At 58.7% G+C, this 20115-nt stretch overlaps 3 protein-coding genes across 5 annotated transcripts; 2 read left to right on the top strand and 1 right to left on the bottom strand.

Moving 5' to 3' along the window:
• The first annotated feature begins 121 nt into the window (after positions 1 to 121).
• On the top strand, positions 122 to 6954 carry EME2 (essential meiotic structure-specific endonuclease subunit 2). Its single transcript, XM_083799806.1, is given in 11 exon segments — positions 122 to 948; positions 952 to 1023; positions 2004 to 2096; positions 2843 to 2967; positions 3938 to 4043; positions 4740 to 4855; positions 5279 to 5339; positions 5343 to 5468; positions 6615 to 6617; positions 6622 to 6644; positions 6646 to 6954. Coding segments are annotated over 11 exon segments (960 nt in total). The 5' UTR covers positions 122 to 849; the 3' UTR covers positions 6782 to 6954.
• A 1796-nt stretch (positions 6955 to 8750) lies between these two features.
• Positions 8751 to 15834, bottom strand: SPSB3 (splA/ryanodine receptor domain and SOCS box containing 3). Of its 3 annotated transcripts, none has more exons than XM_083799793.1 (7): positions 15650 to 15834; positions 14291 to 14439; positions 12346 to 12523; positions 11366 to 11553; positions 10612 to 10714; positions 9950 to 10075; positions 8751 to 9781 (listed from the first exon to the last, which is right to left on the bottom strand). In XM_083799793.1, the coding sequence occupies exons 1-7, from the start codon at positions 15696 to 15698 to the stop codon at positions 9438 to 9440; spliced, it is 1137 nt and encodes a 378-aa protein (XP_083655919.1). In that variant the 5' UTR covers positions 15699 to 15834; the 3' UTR covers positions 8751 to 9437. The 3 variants fall into 3 exon arrangements, with proteins under 3 accessions (XP_083655919.1, XP_083655918.1, XP_083655920.1); XM_083799792.1 differs by lacking the exon at positions 15650 to 15834 and adding an exon at positions 14906 to 15005; XM_083799794.1 differs by lacking the exon at positions 15650 to 15834 and adding an exon at positions 14531 to 14679.
• NUBP2 (NUBP iron-sulfur cluster assembly factor 2, cytosolic) lies at positions 15162 to 19659 on the top strand. Its single transcript, XM_083799796.1, has 7 exons — positions 15162 to 15310; positions 16049 to 16167; positions 16855 to 17053; positions 17220 to 17374; positions 17642 to 17752; positions 18048 to 18117; positions 18692 to 19659. Exons 1-7 carry the CDS (start codon positions 15286 to 15288, stop codon positions 18835 to 18837), a joined length of 825 nt encoding a protein of 274 aa, XP_083655922.1. The 5' UTR covers positions 15162 to 15285; the 3' UTR covers positions 18838 to 19659.
• Positions 19660 to 20115: the final 456 nt, after the last annotated feature.

Genomic DNA, 20115 nt, shown 5'->3' with positions numbered 1-20115 from the left:
GTTGCAACGATTTGTGGGTCCGGCCTCCAGCTCAGCCGTTCTCCACCCGAGGTGGGGAGCCCCCTGTGCTCCAGCGGAGTCCCGTCGTGCTTGGCCCTGTACGAAGTGTCCTGGGATGAGTGCTGTGAGCCGAGGGATGCGGCCGGTGCTGGGGAGGCTGCGGTGCCCCCCGTGCTCCCCGCGGCCTCCCTCCTGGGGGAAAGGCCTCTCCCTCCGTCTGAGCGGGGTCAGCCCAGGGAGGCCGGCTGGGTGGCCGGCTGGGTGGAAACGCCGCCGCGTGATCTTCGCTTTCAAAACGCTGCCGTGGCACCTACACAGCACCCGCTGCCGCCCCAGTGCTGCTGGGCTCCCGGATCCACGGGCCGGGGCTTCGCTGCCTCGTCCCGGGGCTCGGTGCCTGCAGAAGGAGCGCCAGGGATGGCTCTGCGCCCTCCTGCCGGGGGGCAGCTGGGTGGGTGCTGGGGAGGATGGGGATCAACCCCAGAGAGCGACCTGGAGATGCTTAGCTGTAACGTTCGGCCTTTTAAATATGGACGTGTGAGATGGGGTCTTTTGATGGGTTGGGGGTTGTTCATTTTTTTTTGGCATTATTAACCTCCAAACAGCATGTACTTAACCCTTCCCTTGCACTTGTAGAAACAGTTGTGCTATTTGCTTGAAACATCTCAAATTCAGTCTAGGACAGGCATCTGTCCAACAGTGCAAGCAGTTAGTGTGACGAGGTTACAGGCAGCTGTAAGGAAGGTAGGCAATGGATGGTGTTGACTCACGTTAGCTACATTCGACACTCCTCATAGCGCTGGTAATTAAGAGCGCGCTCTCCATGCTCATGAAGTATCTCCTCTTCTCATGTCAGGGTTGTTGATTGTTCTTTCCTTCTCCACAGGTCTCCTCAAAGATCCTGCCTCAGACATTTGGATCAAGGTTTTAAGTTCCTTGGACTGTAAATAATCTTCTGAGCCTCAGGCAATTCCCTGCAGCATAACCTGGAGGAGAAACATGCCAAGCACTCTGTCTGCTCCGGTGAGTCTCTCTCGTCTTCTCCGCAGTAAATGCAATCTGGCAACAGATGTGCTGTGGGGAAAAGGCTTTGACTTGGCTTTCTAGGCTGGATACTGGCGTCGTCAGCCTCAGAAATGCTGATTGCTGGTGACCACAGTTAGCTCGGGGAGCAGAGATGGGACTGATTCTCATTCAGGTTATTCCAAAGCCGATGGCTTTTCAACATCTACACCTGATTGTTTCAGGCAGGTCTGGGCAATCTGTAGCAAGCAAGAATGAGTCCTCTACAAGTCATTCATATGGAGATTTATTTAGGAGGGCAGCAGCTTTTCCAGAGCAGATGCTGTGCATGGCGTGCTGCCACAGGCAGTAGCTGCACGGCTGGAAAAGGCTGGGCAAGTTTGCCGCAGGGCCCCCAGTTTAGAAAGCCTTGTGACTGTTTCCTGAATCCTGCTCGCTGGGAACCTGAAAGCTGGCAGGTGCCTTCTGGTACCAATTACGGTGCCCATTTCAGCTTGGTTTTGGCAAGTACTGTGTAAAACAGTATCCACGTGGCAGCAGAGGCAGAGGTAGGATGTTCTTGTCCTCACCCCCACTACAAGAATTTCAGGCAGAGGCAGAACTGTATTTTGGCTGTTGCTGGATAAAACATTGCAGATGCTGTGGTCATACAATAGATCATAACATCCGTACCTACGTTGTCTGTAGTCACATAACTGCGTGTGGTGCAGACTGAGCCCGTTTTGTCTTTTCAGCTTCATGGCAGTTCCTGCAGCAGTCACTGCTTTCCTCCCCAGGTGGTTATTGCACCTTCAGTCATCTGCTGGTGTGGGGAGGTTTTTTACTCTTCAGTTCAGCCGTGGCCTTCCACCAGCGTAGTACTGACACAGCATTGCCAGTGTTAGTGCCTGTCACAGCATGGGCGCTGCCTAGGTGGAGACCTGCTGCCTGCCTTCTCTCTGGACACCTGCTTGTGCTGGAAATGACTTCTTCTTCTTTAGGATGACTCCACGGTGAAGACTGAAGAGAAGAAGGAGGTGCTGGTGTTAGTGGAGCCAGAAGATTTTCTAAAGCGCCTCTTTTCCCTAACCCAGGTGATCCAGATCTCTGAGCCAGACCTATACAAAGCACTCTGCAGCAGCCATTTGGCCAAAGGACCATAGAAGGGGAGGGAGCCTTCATCCAAAACTGCCATTGCTCCACCCTGAAATAAAGCTGTGTTAGAGATGCAGTGGTTTGGAATGAGAGAACCGGGGGGAGAAGCAGTATCTGAGTGCGGCAGTAGGTCTTTAGGGATGATGCGCAGACTTCCCTTTAAACCCAAGACAGGATGCTGCTTTCTTTAGAGGAAGACTGGGCAGGCCAGGCTTGTCTTTCCTTGTATTTAGCTTTTCCATCATCATGGCGCTCATAGAAGATGCGCTTGAAAGAAACAACCCAAGTACACAGCCCTTGGAACCGCTTGCGTTTTGAAGCAGGGAGGTTTGTGGTTAGTTCTCATTCACGTGCAGTCACGCAGTGTTTTATGCGTCTGTCCAGGCAGCTTGTGCTTCTGCCCTGAGACGTTCAGCAGCCATCCAGCCCAGCCCAAGACCAGAGAAGGAAAGAACAGGCGGTGTCTGAGAGGAGGTCTGCTAACGCTCCAGGAGAGAGGTGCGCAGAGTATTGGCAGATGTGGCATGCAGCGTGTGCCCAAAAGCAACGCTCCCAGCTGCAGCCTGAGACTGGCCCTGCCAGCTCCCAGTGAGAGATGCTCCCGAGGAGTCCCCGAGGAGACGGGGAGGGCTTATTTCAGAGAGGAAGGCTGCTGCACACTTGGGTGTGATTTGTCTTGCTTCGGAGTTTCGTTGATGCCCCACCAGGGAGTCAGCCTGATCTGAACCACGTACTGCCTTTGGCCAGCCCGGAGGGCTCCTCCACCAGAACCTACAGCGCGGCCGTCGTGGGGCTGGGTGCCTACCGGCGGTACGTGCTGGGGATGTGCAGGAGCAGCGGGCCCGGGAGGCTGGCAGGGGGTGCAGAGAAGTGTCTCTGCAGGAAGGAGGTGCTTGGGGCTGAGCTGCTGGCACTTGATGCCAGCGTGGGGTCTGTAAAGCACAAAGTTCGTGCTCAGGGGGCTGGGACTTGGGTTTCGCAGTCTTGTAAATCCATCCACATCCACAGCAGACTCTGAGGATCTCGCAGTGAGAAGGTGTTTGCAGGTAAGGCTGCACCGTACCAGGTGGAGGGCTGCAGTGATATGGCTCTTGCTGAATTACACCACAGTTCTTGGTGCACAGGGCCCTTCTGTTCTCAGCATGCTGTGTAGCTCATGAAGAGGGAGGTCCGGTGCCTGGAGCCCTCTTCTTGTACCTCGAATGTCTCGTTTGTTTGTTGCTCCCAGTGCCTGAGTCCTTCCTGTCTGTGTACATGCACAGCAGAGGAATCCCCTTTCTGTGGTGACGGTGTGATCATCCAGAGCTTCCCCACATCGATGCAGCCACAGTAGCTAGGTCTGCCCTGTCCTGTCTTTCCCAGGGAGTATTTCCCAAGGAGAGCTCTTGTCTCACCACCTCCTGGGCTCTTTCTCACTTAAGCCTGTGAGGATACATTTTACCAAGAGTGTTATTTCTTTAAAAAAAATCAGCTGTGGCCTGTTGAGTTCTGCCACCGAAGGAACCAAGCAGTGCTCACCCTGGTTTTGGGTCTCACCTTCTCTCACAGCCGCATCCTTCCAGCTCACGTGTAGTCCCCAGCCGGAGGGGCTGGGCACAGCCTGCAGAACCGTGCCTGCGGGAGCAGCGCTGCCTCGCAGGGGAGCTTTGTCTCCACCTTTAAGTCAGGTTGGGAGGTGGCAAACGTGGGTGCTGTTAAGTCTGGCCTCTTCCTCTTTATCAGTCAGCAGCCTGAGGCGTGAATACGCAGCACGCGTCTGTGAGCTGTGTCGTGCTTACAGGTGTAACCGGGAGCAGGACAGGCAGCAGGCACGGAGCCCTGCGAAGCAACGTCCCGGATCCCAGCCTGGCCCTGAGCTGTCCGTGACTCAGCGGGAGATACCGGAGGTAAAACTTCTCACGCTCCTTGAAGATTTGTGTTACTCGTGGTTGAACCGTACGGAAAAGGCTCCCGCTGGGGTGCCCTTCTGTGTAATGAATGCTTTGCCAGGGAGGCGGTGGCTGGCTTGGATCAAGTTGCAGCCACGTGCATCCTCAGAGCCTGTTGTTCCTGAGATCCTGGTTCACAGCTGATCCAGCCTCCCCTCCCCAGTCCCACCAACAGCTGCCAAGTTCACTGTGGGTTCTCACTCAGGTCCCTGCCTTGCAAAACTTGTGTCCCACAGCAGAGCAGAAGCTCTGTGGTGCCACAGCAGTCAAAAACTAGGTCAGATAGGATCTAACTCTTGCTTGATATCCCTTGAGCTAAAATCCTGCCCTGCCTGAGTATGCCCCCGAAGGGGCGATGACCCGCTGGCTTACTGAAAGCTAAGAAGGATGAGCAGGCTTTGCTGTGCTGTGTAAACAGAGCTCACGCACCCAGTGCTGCCTCCCTCCCCTTCCAGCCCTGCTGAGGGACGTGATACTACCCTGTGCTTCCCTTGCTTCTGCCTCTGGGTCCCGTGGGTGGCCATGGCCATGCCAGCACCGCTGGCTGAAGTTTCAGTGTGCATTTGAAGGAGGCTGAGGGCCTCGGGTTGTCCTGGCCCACCTGAGCCTGTCTTTTTCCCATTGCTTGGTCTTACGGTGTCGCTTCTCCTCCAGACACTGGTGGTGCTTCAGCGGTGGGGTAACACTGAGGTACTCTTCCTAGACACGTGGCAGGAATTTGGCAAACACGTTTCTGCGCTGATGAAGGCGACAGCGAAACGCCCGTACAAGTGAGTCATGTTGCTGGATTTGGTCAAGTCCCAGGCCCGGAGCTTTGGAAAATGTCAGCAGAAGCTTCAGAAATGCTTACCTGTGACTGCCAGTGTGTCCTGGTCAGCGTAAGGGCTTGGACTAGATCATTTTCAGTCCTCTGTGCTGATGAAAATCACGCAGCTCTCACGGTGAATGTAGTTGTGATTCAGCATTAAGAATGGAGGGAAAAGGAGAGCCTCAGGAAAACCTTTTCACCCAAGTGTTCTGAAGCTTTTCAGGGAAGGAAGGAAATGGTGAGGAATAAATATTAGTCCTGAACAGAGGGAGGGTTTAGAGGGAAGCCAACTGCCTAATGCCTAATGCAGCATCAGGGATCTGCAGGCACGTTCTCAGCACACGCTGTCCCCTGGTCTGGCTCTCAGCAGTCCGTCTTTCTGCAGGAGGCAGCAGGAGATGCACGAGTTGCCTTTCTGCACTGCAGGGATCTCAGGCAGCAGAGTGTGAGTGGAGAAGGATGGCACGGGACTGTGGCAGGTGTGGAAGAGAGAAATCCAGCAGTTTAATAGGGTCAGCCCTGCAACGGCAGCAGCGATAGCAGAAGCATATCCCTCCCCAAGCCTCCTGGTACAGGTAAGCCCTCAAACCCCTTGGTGTCCTGTTAAAGCTCGCTGCGTGGAAGATGATGGTAGGGAGGGGTGCCACAGGTTTCCTTGCTTAAAGGTCTCTGTGGATGGAGCAAGCAAGTCCTGAGTTTGTAATCAGCTCTCCAGAAAAGAGAGGACTCTGTCCAGACGGGTGTTCGACTTAAGCCATAGTTTTGTTTCAGCAGTAGCTGAAACAAAAGCTACATTTTAGCTGCTCGTTAGCCCTTCCAGGCCTCTTTCTGCCTTCATCTTGCCTAGAAGGACCAGCTTCATGCATCTCTGCATTTTTGCCTGGCTATCTATTTGGCTGCATATCCCAGCCAGTGCGGCTGAGGGTCTGCTGTATACGTCCCATTGCCCTTGCCCAGCATGGTCTGTCCGTCAGCTTTTCTTGCCTTTATTTGAAATGGGCGCTGTCACAGGTGGCTGCCGTTGGTTGGGCAGCTCCAAATCCCTCCCTAGCAGAACATGCGTGTTGCCCCTGTGGACCACAAGACATCTGAGCTGTCACCAGCAGCGTACCCACACTTCCCTTGCTCTTCTGTTTGTCTGATCCTTCAGGGAGCTGATTTAGCTCACTAAATTCTCCCTCTCCCTACTGCCCTTACCTTTCTACTGGTTTGTGAGGTAACTGTCAGTGAGGTGTTGGGGGAGCAGGATTAGACAAGGATGTTGTGTGACCCTTCCAACAGCCACTTAGCCAATTTATAAAGACTTTTTTTTTGTAAACACGTGCTTGTTTCCATTTTGTGTGAACATTAATCACTTAAGCTCTTTGCATTAGATCAGGAACTGTGACAGAACTTTTTTTTTTTAAGTCTCACATAGTCAAATATCCTCTTCTACTTTTCTTCTCCTGGAGCTTTGATCTCTGTCCCTAGCATACCCTCTTCAGAAGAAATGGCTTTACAGCAATCTCATTGTACACCGGAGGGGCAACACAACTCAGTGTGCATGAGGCCTGTTTGCGGGTCTTGATTCTTCTGAGTTTTATCCCCTGACCCTTGTATGTTTGGCTGAACGCTCAGCCGGGGATCCTCAGTGCAGTGATGGGATTGAGCCCTGCGGTGGAGATGGGAGTGTTCTCTTAGAACATCCCCGTTAACTGCTCCCTTCTCTTGTGCACTTGAAGGCCTACAAAGTGCAGCACGGATGATGAGACTACTTCTGCTGAGTGACATCCCAGTGAGATCAGATGTCGGTGGGCAGGACCGCCGCCTTGGGCCAGACTTACCCCGCCACATCTACCTCTTCATGGTATCCACCAACCCCAGCCTTGTCCTGGACCTGACGGCGTAGTGGGACCTTGGGCTGCCCTGGTCAGCCCCGTCGTTTTTATCTGCCAAAACTCAGCAGTCGCGGAGCTGCTGCTGGCATGGCCGTGCAGCTGGGAGCCCAGCCAGTGGAAGCAGCTGATTCTGTTTCAGAACAGAGACTTGCACATCAATAAATGTCTCGTTACAGATGCTTTCTTCAGCTTCTTGGCTCTCCTTTCCTCTTTTAGCTGCCCTAGCTTTAATATCCCTCTGGCTGGAAAGCAGGCTGACTCCTTAGAGAGTTGAGGCACGTTGGGAGCAGGAGCGGGGTATGAAAGTGGTGGTGAGCTGTCCCCGAGCAGCACAGGGTCAGCTCCTCTGTCGAGACAGCCATGCGGTAAGTCTGTCCCACGCTGCCTGTCAGGTGCGGTGCTGAACAAGCTAAATATTTTGTGCACTGTTTCCTGACTTTTAATGCCCTGCTCCCTGCTGGTTCTTCGGCAAGGGCGGACCTGTTACTCTAGGTCCTTCTTGCAGCTTCCTCGGGCAGGTGGATCCTGCTGGGCTTGCTTTTAGGAAAATGTTCACCAGCCATCAGAGCCAGCTGGCCAGAGAGGAACCACATCCTAGGGTAACACGGAGCTGGAAGCAGGGCAGGGGAGTTTGTTGGCTGAGCTCCCAACGTAAGGAAATGCCACATAAGCGCCAGAAAACTCCACACAAACTGGTGGGCTACGATGGAATTCTCCTTTCCCAAAGCAAAAACTCTGCTTCTCACTCAGAAATAGCTGCAGCTGGGAGGGGGGACCCCAAACTGAGGTTTTGGTAATGCTGACTGGGGCCTTCCATAGTGACGCGGAACCCCCCTGAGCTTCTTCCCGCGAAGCACAGCTTGCCAGCTCAAACCAACAGCAGCCAGTGCTGTGAAAGTGGGAGGGCACCCTCAGAATAAAGTTCCTCCTTGCCAGTGATTCTTCTGTCTCCATCTGCTAAGGCTTGAATTAGTTCCTGTGAGAAGAAATCCAGCAAGGCTGTTTTTTTCTGGCTGGAGCACGACTACAGATGGATTGACAGAGAGCCTGTCCTACTTAATTACAGTTCTCATTCAAAGCTCGTAACCAGAGACACCAGAGCCATCTTTGTTTAAAGATTCACGATGCGGGAAGGAAAGGCATGGTCATGGGGAATAAATGCAGGTGGAGCAAAAGGCTTTGCATGAGGCTTTTGCAGGTCTACAATGACCAGGAGAAAAGGCAGCAGGTGGCTACTTGTGTTCGCAGTGGCAACGCTGGGAGGCTGCTGACTGATCAAGTCCCTGGAGCCCGGCTGTCCTGACAGCGTGACAGAAGCCTGGCAAGAACCGCTCGAGTACCTGACCCCTCGCCGCGCTGCTTGCTCCCAGCCAGCGCTCGTGGCCTAATCTGCGAGGAGCAGCTAAAGCGCTTTTCCCTCCTCTTTCCTGTCTAGAATCTTAGAGCAGCTGAAATGCAAAAAAAAAAGCAGGAAGGCTCTGCTGCATGCCACTTGCTGGCAGCGGTACCAGGCCACTACTGGATTATTCTGTTCCAGGCTCTGATCCAGCATTTCTCCCCAGCACGTAGAAGGGGCCTGCCGCCGGCACCACGCACGTCTTGGTCAGCGCCTGTCCTGCACACACGAGCTGCTCTGATTTTCAGGCTCTGGGGTGGGCATTTGGGGTTGTTTGTCTGGCCATAGCCTGTCAGAACACACCTCTTACAAAACGCTGCAGCCCTCCCTTCCTGTTTGCAGCCACAGGCGTCAGCATGGCTCTGCTGGAGCTCCATCGAGGCCAGGCTGTGGTGGTCCGGTGAGAAGTGCAAGAACCCTCAACAGGGCAGAGGCGAGGTAATCTCCACTTCCTTCACCTCATCTAGACCTCACAAACAAATGTTGCATTTAAAATATCCCCTCCAGGCTATTGGCTTTGCTAGCGTGGCTATTTTTGTCAACCGCATTCAGAATCGTGCCTTTAAGGGCCATCAGAGGAATAAAAGGCAGTTTATACTTTTTTATTACAGTTTAATACAGTCTTTGATACAGGAGAAGCAGCAGTAGCCAACATGCAAAGCAATTAAAGTCATGGGGGGGGCTCAAGAATGATCACTAACAGCTCAACTCTTTTAAGTAATTGCTCTCTCACAAGTGGCGTAGATTCATCCCCAGGAGCCCGTTTCCCTAAGTGCTGCCGTTCGATCATGCCCCCCAGTGTGATGAATTCATGGCGGATACCAAACCAACACACAACAGTTAGGAGGAGGGGGACTAGTCCTTGATTTTGTCTTTCGATGAATCAAGTCAGTTACTTGACTAGAGTTTGCTAGAAGTACGCTTTGAGACCGGGAGGCCACCTTCAATCTCGTCTCTGCTGACAGCCTGCAGCGAGGAGGCTTTCTTCAGAAAGAGGCGATGGCTTTGATGCCGAGCCAGGAGATTAACCTCAGGTACCTGGCTGCAGTTCACCTGTTTCACAGAGCTGAGGCCTCTTAGCCAGCAGGTATTCTCAACGCAAGTGATGGATGTTTAGGCTAAAGATTTCAACCAGAGTAAGAGAAATCTTCCCAAACAAGTAGAAACGGATGTCCCCGTGAAGAAGGAGGTGCGTCAGGCCTGGCCTGCCCTTGCAGGCGGCGGAACAAAACGCCACCCGACTCCCTCAAAGCAGTTCGTCTGAAGAGACACTACGTCCTCCTGCACCTCTTCCTTTGGCAGGCCTCTGCATCCGAGCCACAGGAGCTATCTGAGTCGCTTCCCGACGATGAGGAGGAAGGCTTTGATGTGCTATAGTTCATGCTTAAGACCCACCCCAGTTTGTTGTGTAGCACTTGCTTGAGTCCTGGTGGCAACGGCAGCACCTCCAGCGTGTCCACGTAGTTGGGCAGGAGCTGGCGCAGGCGGTAGCAGCAGAGGTACTGGAGAGATGTGCAGCTGGCGCAGGAGCGGATCACCTTCATGCTGCTCTTGGCTGCCGTCGAGCACACCATGGGGTAAAACTTCTTGTTCTGCAGCTTCGTAGCTGCAACCCCTGCAGGGGACAGCGTCAGGGAGGTTTCACGTTAGTTCTGACTGACTTACTTTGCCAGTATTTTCCCTTGCAGCCCAGCTGCAGCCAAACTTCGAGTTCAGCTAAAGCTGCCATGCTCCCCCGTTCTCCTCTGCGCCTGAAGGCCACCGTGGCTGCCCCTGCTCTTACCTATGCACTTGCGGTTTTTGAAGAACGTGAGTGTCCCATGCCACGTGTCCAAATGCACCCCGATGATAGAGCCCTGGCCAAACCTCGAGGAGAAGTTTGTCTTGTCACCCTTGTGATGCAGCAGTCCTTAAAACAACACACCTTGCGTTCAATAGGAAGTCTGTGCTCCACAAATTCACCCCGATTCTCACACGCTTCACTGCAAGTTCCCTCTGGTACAGCCTGGCAGTGCCTACAAAAGCCCTCCGTCCCCTAATCGCTCACCGACTGCCCTCCTCCTCAGGGCGCGTGATGGAAAGAGGGAAGCCTGGGTTCTGGAATACCAGAGCCCGGGCAGCAACACTGAAACCCCGAATCAGTGATATTCAACCTGCAGCCCAGAGGCCCCGGAAATTCACACGCTGGTTCTAAGGGGTCTGCAAAACGCAGGTACAGTTTGATGCTCCAAGAGCTGAGAGCAGGAAGCAGTCTGTCCTGTGCAATGGGATGCTTAGGCAAGCCCCACAGGTGTGTAGTAGCACTGGGGAAGCGAACGGGCAGCAGCTCTCATTATAGTTAACTACGTGATTCACAGGCCAGGCGGCCTTTTTGTCTGCAATCCCATTCAGGCCATCTAATTCCTAAACCTGTTGCTGGCTTTCCGGCTGCCCTGCCCGTGTCACCTGTGTAGGAGAGTCCCCAGCTGTCCTCGTCCTTGCCCAGCAGGCTGCAGAAGGTGTGGCGGTACTTGTCCAGGTTCACATCCGATGTCCCAATTCCCACCATCTGGGAGGAAGAACACAGGCTTAGCGTCTGCGGGGGCACCGGGTCTCCCCTCCTTTGCTTGGCACAGCCCCACAGGTTGGAAATTTGGGTGAAGCCAAGCCAGGGGTGTCAGATCTCCCCTGAAGGGTTTGGCTGGCGCTGGGTTCAGCGCTCGGGGGCCAGCCAGCGCGTGCGGTGCAGCCTGAGCAGGGCTGGGGGAGCTAACGGGGCTGTGGCCCCCACATTAACGGTGGGGAGCGAGTTCGGGCCCTGGTCACAAGCCACACGAGCGGTGGTCACAGCAGGGCACCCAGCCCAGCCCCACGGGAGGCAAGTTCCAGTCCCGGGGGCAGGAAGTGACATAGCAGCGCACGCCCCAGCGCTCGGCAGAGCCCTGCTGCTAACCACAGCCCGCCCGGACGCTGCCCCGCGCTGAGGCCTGACCTTAGTCTTCGCTGAGTTTATCAGCGGTGATCTACCAGCAGCGTGAAAGGGAAGCAAGAAAATCAGGTTCTGGTCCTAATTCTGGTCCTAGAACCACTTACCCTCCCAGCTTCAATTTCCTTACTGCTAAGCGAGGATGCCCAGGTGAACCGCTGGAGGAAGCCTGCCGACCTGGTCAGAGAACAGCGGGCTTGGCTGCACGCCTGTCAGCAGCCTGGTTCCACGTACCATGTCCGTGCCATAGACCGGCGAGGTCATCTTGATCTCCCAGAAGTGCTGCCCGTCTGCCAGCTCCTTGTTGCCCCGGATAGCCGCAGTGCCGCAGCTGTACTCCATGTGGAAGTTCACCTTGCGGTTATCGCAGGTCAGCAGGGTGGCCGTCGACTTATTCAGGTCATCCCACACCCAGTCAAAATCTGCTCGGGAAGGACACAGGGGACGAGGATGGGCAAAGGCCTTCAGGGAGCTATTTCCAAGCCAAAGCACAGACGGACAGTTGTTTTGAGGGCCTGTCAAGATTTACTTTTTTTTTTAAAACCGTTTAAGAGGCTAAATCCTAAGCTGTGCACATGGGAGAATTATTTGAGGGCTGAACCGTTCCGCAGTGTCCCAGTGGGGACGGTTCAGTGCTCTCTCCTGCCTGACACCGTCGGTTCCTGTTCTGGCTAACACAAAGCTCCACAGACCTCCTTTCCTCCGAGGGAATCGCACTCACTTCTTGTTGGCTCAGGGGGCTAGAGCCAAAGCGCGAGTACTGCAGCGGTTCTGCTGTGCCACGGACTTTCTCGGCCAGCCCAGGCCCACCCTCCGCCTGCCTTCCTGCCTGCTCTGAGAAAGCCCCACCGTGCGCCCGGGCGCCCTGCTGGCTGTGCCAGGGATCAGCATTAACGGGGCTGGAACCACAGGAGCTGACTTCACTGCTGGCCTCGGCTGGATTTGAAAGAAAGTCTCCAGAGGTGAACCCTGATGCATTAACAAGGTCAGCGCTCGGCTCTTGGAACACAGCAGGATGTACGTGCCTGTAATCTTCCTAAACTCTACGTGGCCTTGAGATGTAACAAAGGAGCACCGGGTGCCGGAGCAGAGGTAAGGGCCCCGTGGAAAAGTAAAGATCCACGCAGAGGCGCAGTCCGTGCCCCCAGGCCAGGACTGCACCCACCTCAAACCCCAAAGGACTCCAGCGGGTGGTTTGGGACCCCCTTCCTTACACTCATCCTCCTCGCCGCACTGGCAGTCCTTGACGCGGTGCAGGGCGTGCAGGCTGGAGCAGTAGGGAGCCTCGCTCTGGTTCTCGCAGTTGCAGTAGGACTCTCCCGTCACGGGGATGGCGCTCGGGATGGAGGGAGACAGGGAGGAGAACTCCGGCTCCGAATCCGAGTCGCTGTGCTGTGGGGAGGAGCAGAGGGACGTCACTGCCTGACGCCCCCAGGTTGGAGCGCTGGGCTCGCAGCCCGCGGCCGCGCCGGCTCTCCCTGCAGCCGGGCTGCTCGGCGAGGTCTCGCACGCTGCCGAGCTGCGTGGGGACGTCCCCGGGCTCGTGGCGGTGGCAGCACAGCTGCATCGTGCCCCTGCCTGGCCCGCCGTGTAGGAAGGCAAAGGGCTGAGCCACCCTGATTACACTGCTTCAGGACCTGCCACGTTTTGTGCCTCGGCAGCTTCCAGGGGCGGGGAGGCAAGCAGCGCGACACACACATTTTTGAGCAAATTGTGCTAAAGGTTTTCAGCGTGCGGGTTACAGACAGCTGGAGATGCCACCAAGGAACCCCAAAAGAAGAGCAGACGCGTAACACGCGGCTGTGCACAGAACCCGTACATCTCCACAGGGCTCTGCACCTGCGCTGCCAAACCAGGGCAGAGCCACGCTGCTGGGAACTGCTGCCCCGGAGAGACGAGGAGGAAAGGGGACAGGAGGCCAGGCAGGGGAGAGGGCAGGACAGAGGAGAACCAGCCAGGCAGTGAGGCTGCAGCTCCTCGCGCCAGTGCTGCGGACAGGCCCACAGGGAACCTGGTGAAGGATTAAAAGTCTTTTGTTTACTCTCACACACGAACACAAGAACTTGATGTACCGTTCCTCCATGCCACGAGACCCAAGCGTCCCGGCACCGGACAACGTAAGAGGAAGAGCCCCGTCTCACCCCATAGGCTTGGTGTCACCTAATGGGGCCTCTTACTACAGATCTCAGCAAGTTACTCCGGGCTTACAAACTTGTCAGACATCCCTGCTCGTTAGTCACTCCCTTAGCAGACGGCAATACCCACAGCAGATTTTGTCATCGGTATTTAAAAACAGTCCCTTAAACTCAGGGTGTTGTAGCTGTGTATGACAGTGGGGCTGGAAATGACTCGAGTTTAATTATCTGCTGCTCATCCCCTCCTTCTCCGGCTTATAGATTAGAAAGCTTGATTTCTGGTTTTCATTGGCCTTCCCTGACTCTGCCATCTAGAAGCCTGGCTGCAGAAGCACAAAGCTGCGCTGACATTTTCTGGGAGCGCAGTGCCTGGATTTGGGCCCTGTGCTCTAGTGGTGGCCTTGTAGTGCTTTAGCCTGGCTTAGAAGCTTCACGAGCAGCTCGCTGTAATCCCGCTGCCGCACAGGCTGTGTGGGGACCTGAACTCACACACAAGAACTGGGGAAAAGCGTGAAGGACTGGTGAAAAACGTGAAGGATGGCTGAGGCAAACCCACCTCACTCTGAGACCACAATTGCAAGGACTGAAGCAGCCCGCAGGCCCCCGACACCAGCTGCACAACGACCAGAAGTTAGAGCAGCTGTACGGGGAGCCAGACTGCAGAATGGATGCAGTTTAAACACATGTTGAGATCAATAGTTAAAATGATTATTTTAAAAATATTGTATATACTCTTTATTTCCTCACATACACCTGCTTTACGTGCTTTTAAAAAGCATTTAATTTAGCATGAGTCAGTTCCCTGGCCCGACTAGCCAGGAGACACAGAGCCGCAGTGCAGAACCGTGGGGCAGACCGCGGGCATCGCAGCGACCGCCGCCTTGGGGAGAGGCGCTGGGAGCCCCACGCTGCAGCTCGGAGGCAGCAGCCGCCTCCGTCTCGCCGCAGCGCCGGCGTGATTTTACATTAAGAGCGTCCCCCGACCCGGGCCAGTTGCGCGGTGCAGCCCCCGGCACCCTCCTACCTGCCCGTCCGAGTCGTAGCCCCAGCCTCGCGCGCCGGTGGCCAAGGCGACCGCCCGGCCGTCGGCCTCGTGGCGCACCCCGCTCAGCACCAAGTGCCAGGCCCGGCTGCTCCGCGGGCGGCGCGCCATGGCGTTCCGGGAGAGGTAAGCTGCGGGGGGGCGGAAACGGACAGCGGGTTACGCGCGGCGCCGCCCGGCCCCGGCTCTCCGCGGCGGCCTCCCCCCCCCCAGGGCTCCCACCTCGTCCTCCCCGCGGCGAGCGGACCCCGCTGGCGGCTCCCGGGCGGCAGGGCCGAGCCGGGGACCGCCCGGGGAGCGCTCGCAGCACGGGGCCGCTGAGGGAAGCGGAGCCCCCCCCCCCCCCCGGCCCTGCCAGGAGCGCGGCGGCAGCTGCAGGCCCTGCCCGGGGCCGGGCCCCCTCCCCCGCCCCCTGCAGCCGCTGGGCCTCAGGGCCTGGGGCCTGGCCGGGGCCTGCTCCTGCGCCCCCGGGGCTCTGCCAGCGGGGGGCCGCCGCCGCCAGGCCCCGCTCCCGTAGCGCCCCGGTCCCAGCCCCGCGCAGGGCCCGGCCCCCCGGGACCCCCCCCGGCCCCGCTCCCCCCCGCGGCCCCGACCTACTTTCCCCTCCCGGCACATAAACAATCCGCTCCCGGTCCCGCCCCTCCCCCGCGCCCATTGGCTCAGCCGCCCCGCCTCGCCGCCTCGCGGTTGGCCCGCGGCTCCGTCGCTCGCGGCGCCGGGGGAAGGGAAAGCGGGAGGCGCCCACCTGGAGTCGGGCGCTACTGGCTGCGCCGCCCGTCAATCTCCGCGAAGGAGCGCCATTGGGCGGCGGCCGCCGGTGGGGAAAGCGCGGAGCCTATCGGTCGGGCAACGAGCTGAGAGGGCGGGGCGGGGCTGGGAGCGCGGCTCGCCATTGGGGGCGGCGCCTGCCAGTCGGCGGGGGGCGGGGCTTCCGCGGCGGAAGGCGGAAGCGGGCGGCGCCGCGCGGCAGCGGCAGCATGGAGGGGGCGGCGGCGGCGGGCGGTGAGCGGCGGGGCCGGGGCCGGGGCCGGGGCCGGGGCCGGGGCCGGGGCCGGGGCCGGGGCCGGGGCTTCGCCTCCCCCTCCCCCTCCCCCGGCCCGGTGTCTGGTGCTCGGCCCCGGCCCCGGCCCCTGTCCCCCCGGCCCCTGTCTCGCCGCGTACCGGAGCCTGGCGGGGCCCGGTGCCCCGGCGCGGCCCCCTTCCGCTCCCCCTCTTCCTCCCGGTTCCGGCCCGGCGCGGGGCTGCCGGTGGCACCCGGCCCCGCACCGCCTCTCCCGGTCCCCTCCCGAACCCCCCAGGTCCCTCCCGGTGTCCCCCCCGCCGGTCCCCCCCCGCCGTTACCCTCGGTGCAGGCGCGGATGAGCTGCGCCGTGCTCCCCGCGGGCTCCATGGCGCCGGGCCCTCAGCGGCTGCCGGCGGCGGAGCTGTCCCCGGTGCCGGGGCTGTGTTCCCCGTGCCCCGGCGGTGACCGGCCCCGGCAGGAAGCGCCGAGGGGCTGAGCTCACCCCCGGGCCCCTCCCGGCCGTGGTGGGGCCCCGCGGGCGCTCGTGGCCGCGCTGCCGCAGCGCTGAGGTCATCGGGGCCAGGCCCTGACTCCCGGCCCCGCACCCCCCAGGCCCGGCCCTGGGCCCGGGCCCTCTCCGAGCCCGCCCCGCTCCCGCTCGGCGCCGCTCCTTCAGCGCCCGCGGCCCCGCGCTGCTGCCTCTGACCCCTCCGTCCCTTCTCTCTTCTTCCCCCCAGAGCAAAGCAACCTGTCCGGCGTGCGGCACGTCGTGCTGGTGCTCTCCGGGAAGGGCGGCGTGGGGAAGAGCACCGTGGCCGCCCAGCTGGCCCTGTCGCTGCGGCACGCCGGCAAGAAGGTGAGCGAGCGGCGGGGCGCCGGAGCCCTGACTTCTCCTTCCCAACGTCCAGCCGGGCCTGGGTCTCCTCGTCCTTCCTGGACGCGTGTGTGTGGGCAGCACGGAGGTGCTCTGTTAAGGATGTGGGGTTTCTTGACCCTGAGAAGCCCGGCAGAGGTAGCGGTGCCGTTCTTTTCCCCTTTGTCCGAGAGACCGACAGGATCCAAGGCTTTTTGGTTTTTTTTCGGTGTTATTTTCCAAACCGGCGTACTGGGAAATGATTTCCTTGTTTGTGGTGTGACGCGGCCCCTTGTGGAAAGAGGCGGGCTAGCTTTCAGCGCAGCAAGGACAAAGGGGAGCTGCGAGCACAAGGCAGCTGAGTTCCAGGAGGACTTCTTAAAGGCTTCGTGGAGCCGCTGCCTCTTAGCTTCTGACAGGTCCCTGCAATAAATATGTCTCCGAAGTGCCTGTAAATATCCAGGAGATGCTTCCTTGGACAGCAGGAGACCGGGAGGGCAGTCAAAACTTGAAGCAGCCCTTTGAAACTTTGCTTCAAACCTGCTGCTTTGGCTCCTGAGCTGCAGAGTCCTGTCTGGAGGCTGCTGCGAGCTGCAAACATTCGGGTGCCGCTTCCCCTCGCCCGGAGCAGGGCTGGGGGCCGGGGCCACACTCAGGCCTGTCTGAACGGCTCTGCCTCGCCGCCTGCAGGTGGGGATCCTGGACGTGGACCTGTGCGGCCCCAGCATACCCCGCATGTTCAAGGCGCAGGACAGCGACGTGCACCAGTGCGACAGCGGCTGGGTGCCGGTCTTCGTGGACCAGGAGAAGAGCATCTCGCTCATGTCCATCGGCTTCCTGCTGGAGAAGCCGGACGACGCTGTAGTGTGGAGAGGACCCAAGAAAAACGGTACGGTCGGTTCTCGCTGCTGGCAGCGACCTTCCAGAGCTTGGTGCGGTCAGCAAACCCTCCCGGAGGTGCTGCTGGCTCCTGCTCGGAGCGAGGCTCCTGTTCTGCAGGGCTGCCTCCCCAGGTGAGTCCCATCCCTCGGACGGGGCACCCGTTATTCCTGCAGCTTTGATAAAACAGTTTGTTGCCGACGTGGCCTGGGGGGAACTGGACTTCCTCATCGTGGACACACCTCCGGGCACCTCCGATGAGCACATCTCCACGGTGGAGGCCCTGCGGCCCTACAGGCCTCTTGGAGCGATCCTAGTCACAACGCCCCAGGTAGGGCAACCCGCTGGTGCTGAGCTGGAGCCCCCGGGCACGGCTAATGGGGGCGGGGTCGCACCCCTGGTAATGCTGTCACCCGTCCTCCAGCACAGCCCATGTGCAGCTTCTGTAGCGAAGGGCTTGGCCCAAGTTACAGCCAGCAACGGGGAGAGAGCATCTCCTAATTCCCTTCCTCGCTTGTGCTGCAAACCACGCGTGTGCCTCTTCCAGAGCCACCTCTGGAGGGACAGACGCCTCTAACCTGCCCCGCTGTCCCCGCAGGCGGTGGCTGTGGGAGACGTGAGGCGAGAGGTGACCTTCTGTAAGAAGACGGGCCTGCGAGTTCTGGGCATTGTGGAGAACATGAGCGGCTTCGTCTGCCCGCACTGCTCGGTGAGTTTGGTGGTGCTGCCGGGCCCTTGGGGGTTCCTGGGCGTTTCTGGGCATCGCACGCTGCAGTGCCTCAGGTGGAAAATCAGTGAAACGCCACGGGGGTGATGCCGTGGACCTGGGGGACGAGAAGCTGCCGGGGGAGCTCTGGAAGAAGCCACGGGCTCTGCTGTCCTACAAAGAGCTGGGGGAGGGCAGGGGCAAGGGCAGCGCCCTGCGGCAGGGAGGCGGAGGGGAGCTGGTGCTGCGCAGGGCCCTGCGCTGGGCGCGTGCCTCACTGCTGTTTCTCCTCCCGCAGGAGTGCACAAACATCTTTTCCAAAGGGGGAGGCGAGGAACTGGCCAAGTACGCTGGAGTCCCCTTTCTAGGTGAGTGGCCCCTGGAGCAGAGCCCTTCTCGTCGGGGGCGACGTGCGCGTGGTGCCGTGGGAGCGCTCGAGCGGAGACAGGCTGTCAGTGGAGCAGGTGGGCTGGGCCCTGGGCCCCCGGGAGCCCCTGGGGCTGGTCAGAGGTGAGGTGCAGTTCTTGGTTTGCTCCTCTGCCATCCACGCAGCTCGCAGTGGGCATCTGGCCCCGCTGGAGCAGGGGCAGTGCTGGTCAGCAGCCTGCTCTGGCTGCTAAAATCCCGGTGTCTGAGCAACCCAGCCTGAAGCCAGCCAGCCCTCCTGAAATGTCTCGGTGCCTCCCCAAGAAGCGTGGGCAGAGGACAGCGCTGGGGTCGGGGTTGGGGTAGGAGAGTCTCTTGTGAAGCCCTGGGGTGTGGGGGTGGCTCAGAGCCAGGGGGAGGTGAGAAGTAGCCGCTGAAGGGCTTGGTGCGGCAGCGGTTGTCCTTTTTCCTGCTGCCCCAGAGATGCCTCTGGCAGGGCTGTTTCTTCATCCTGACTCCAGGCCTTTGCCCTGGGGTGCGCAAGCAGTCACTCTCCCCTTCCCTTCTCCCCCACAGGCTCCGTTCCCCTGGACCCCCAACTTAGCCAGAGCTTGGAGGAAGGCAGAGACTTCATCCGGGAGTTTCCCAAGAGCTCTGCCTTCCCCGCCTTGGCTCACATTGCCCAGCAGGTCTTGGACGGGGCATCGCAGCGGAGCTCCTGAGGAGGGTTTGGGGCTGGACTCTCGCCTTGCCTGGCAGCGCCATCGGCGGCCCTTGCCGGTGGGGAAGAGAAGAGGATGCAGGAGCTGTTTAATTAACCATGAGGCTGTTTCGGGGGGGGATGACGGAGGGAGGGGGGATCACAGCATCGGTGCCGCTTATGGCAGCCCAAAAAGGGAAGTGATGCTCCACCTCCCCGTGCCCGAAGAGACTCCGCGTGGATGTTTGTGCTCACGCAGGGGATGCACGGCCTGGTTCTTGCCTTCTCAACGTGGCAGCGCTCTGCCCACACGGTACGGCTGCTCCTGGCCTGCTTACGCACCGCCTTCCTCTGCGACCAGCTCTTGTCCCGGTACCTGTGGAGCCGTGGCCTCCTCCCACAGCATCTCACACGCTGCAGCGCTGCTGACGATGACTGAACGCAGCTCCAGTGGCGAACGTCGTCAGCTGGGATGGCTGCTCCCTTGCTGAGCCCAAATGGCACAAATAATCCGCGTTGTAGCTCCGCGTGCTGCTGCCTTCTGCTTCCCTTGCATGACACGCCATGGTACTTGGTTCAGTGGCTGGCCAGTTAGTGTTGGATGCTCTGCTGTGGGCCCGAGCCCAGCCAGCCTGCTCGGAAATCTCACGTTGTTGGTACGTGAAGTGCCTCTGAGGGCACGGGATGTGCTTCGTGTGAGGAGGCGTCCTTAGGAGATCTAGTACCCTTTTGAAGCCTGCATCCTACCACACTGGAAACAATGTCGTCTTTTTTGGTCTGCTGGGGGTTTTCATGACTCAGGAATATTTTTAAAAGTTCCAGACAGTAAACAGTTTTCTTAAAATTCAAGTCTGTGACTTATGTTTTATTATGGCTTTGGGCCTCGCCATAGCAGAGTCTTGGTATTAAGAGCACTTCAGGTATACCTAGGTATTTCCTTGGTGGGGTTCAGCTATGTGTTTCCTCCTCCATGCCAGCTTCTGGATCCTGCCCGTTCCTTCTCTGGTTGAAAACTGATCCCTGCAGCCCTCTGCAGCATCCTTGCCACAGCCGTTCTCTACACCCCTGGCACAGGTGGGGCTCCTCCCGCTCCTGGTGGCTCCTGGCTCACTGCTCTGGCCGTGCTGTCTCCCGAGCATCTGTCCCTGCTGGTGCTGCACCCACCCTTAGGACTCGCACCTGGTTAGGCTTCCCCACTTGCAGCTTTCCTGGAAACCTTGCCTGACCTTTGCTCGCTGATCCATGATTTGGAGAGCGGGGCTGTTCCCTCGGCCGGACACCTCTCCCGGCCCACGGCACC

The sequence above is a fragment of the Anser anser genome (genome assembly GCF_964211835.1).
Source record: "Anser anser genome assembly, chromosome: 15".
Classification (NCBI taxonomy): domain Eukaryota; kingdom Metazoa; phylum Chordata; class Aves; order Anseriformes; family Anatidae; genus Anser; species Anser anser.
Note: the sequence above shows the minus strand (reverse complement) of the source record. Positions and strands in the feature narration are given on the sequence as shown.

Coding starts and splice junctions, on each gene's coding strand:
- SPSB3 (XM_083799792.1), bottom strand. CDS start 14,963: ATGGGCGCGGGGGAGGGGCGGGACCGGGAGCGGATTGTTTATGTGCCG. Junction 10,715..11,365: donor CGGTCTATGGCACGGACATG/GTACGTGGAACC, acceptor TCTTCCTCCCAG/ATGGTGGGAATTGGGACATC. Junction 10,076..10,611: donor CTGGGGACTCTCCTACACAG/GTGACACGGGCA, acceptor TGTTGTTTTAAG/GACTGCTGCATCACAAGGGT.
- NUBP2 (XM_083799796.1), top strand. CDS start 15,286: ATGGAGGGGGCGGCGGCGGCGGGCG. Junction 16,168..16,854: donor TGCGGCACGCCGGCAAGAAG/GTGAGCGAGCGG, acceptor CGCCGCCTGCAG/GTGGGGATCCTGGACGTGGA. Junction 17,375..17,641: donor TCCTAGTCACAACGCCCCAG/GTAGGGCAACCC, acceptor CTGTCCCCGCAG/GCGGTGGCTGTGGGAGACGT.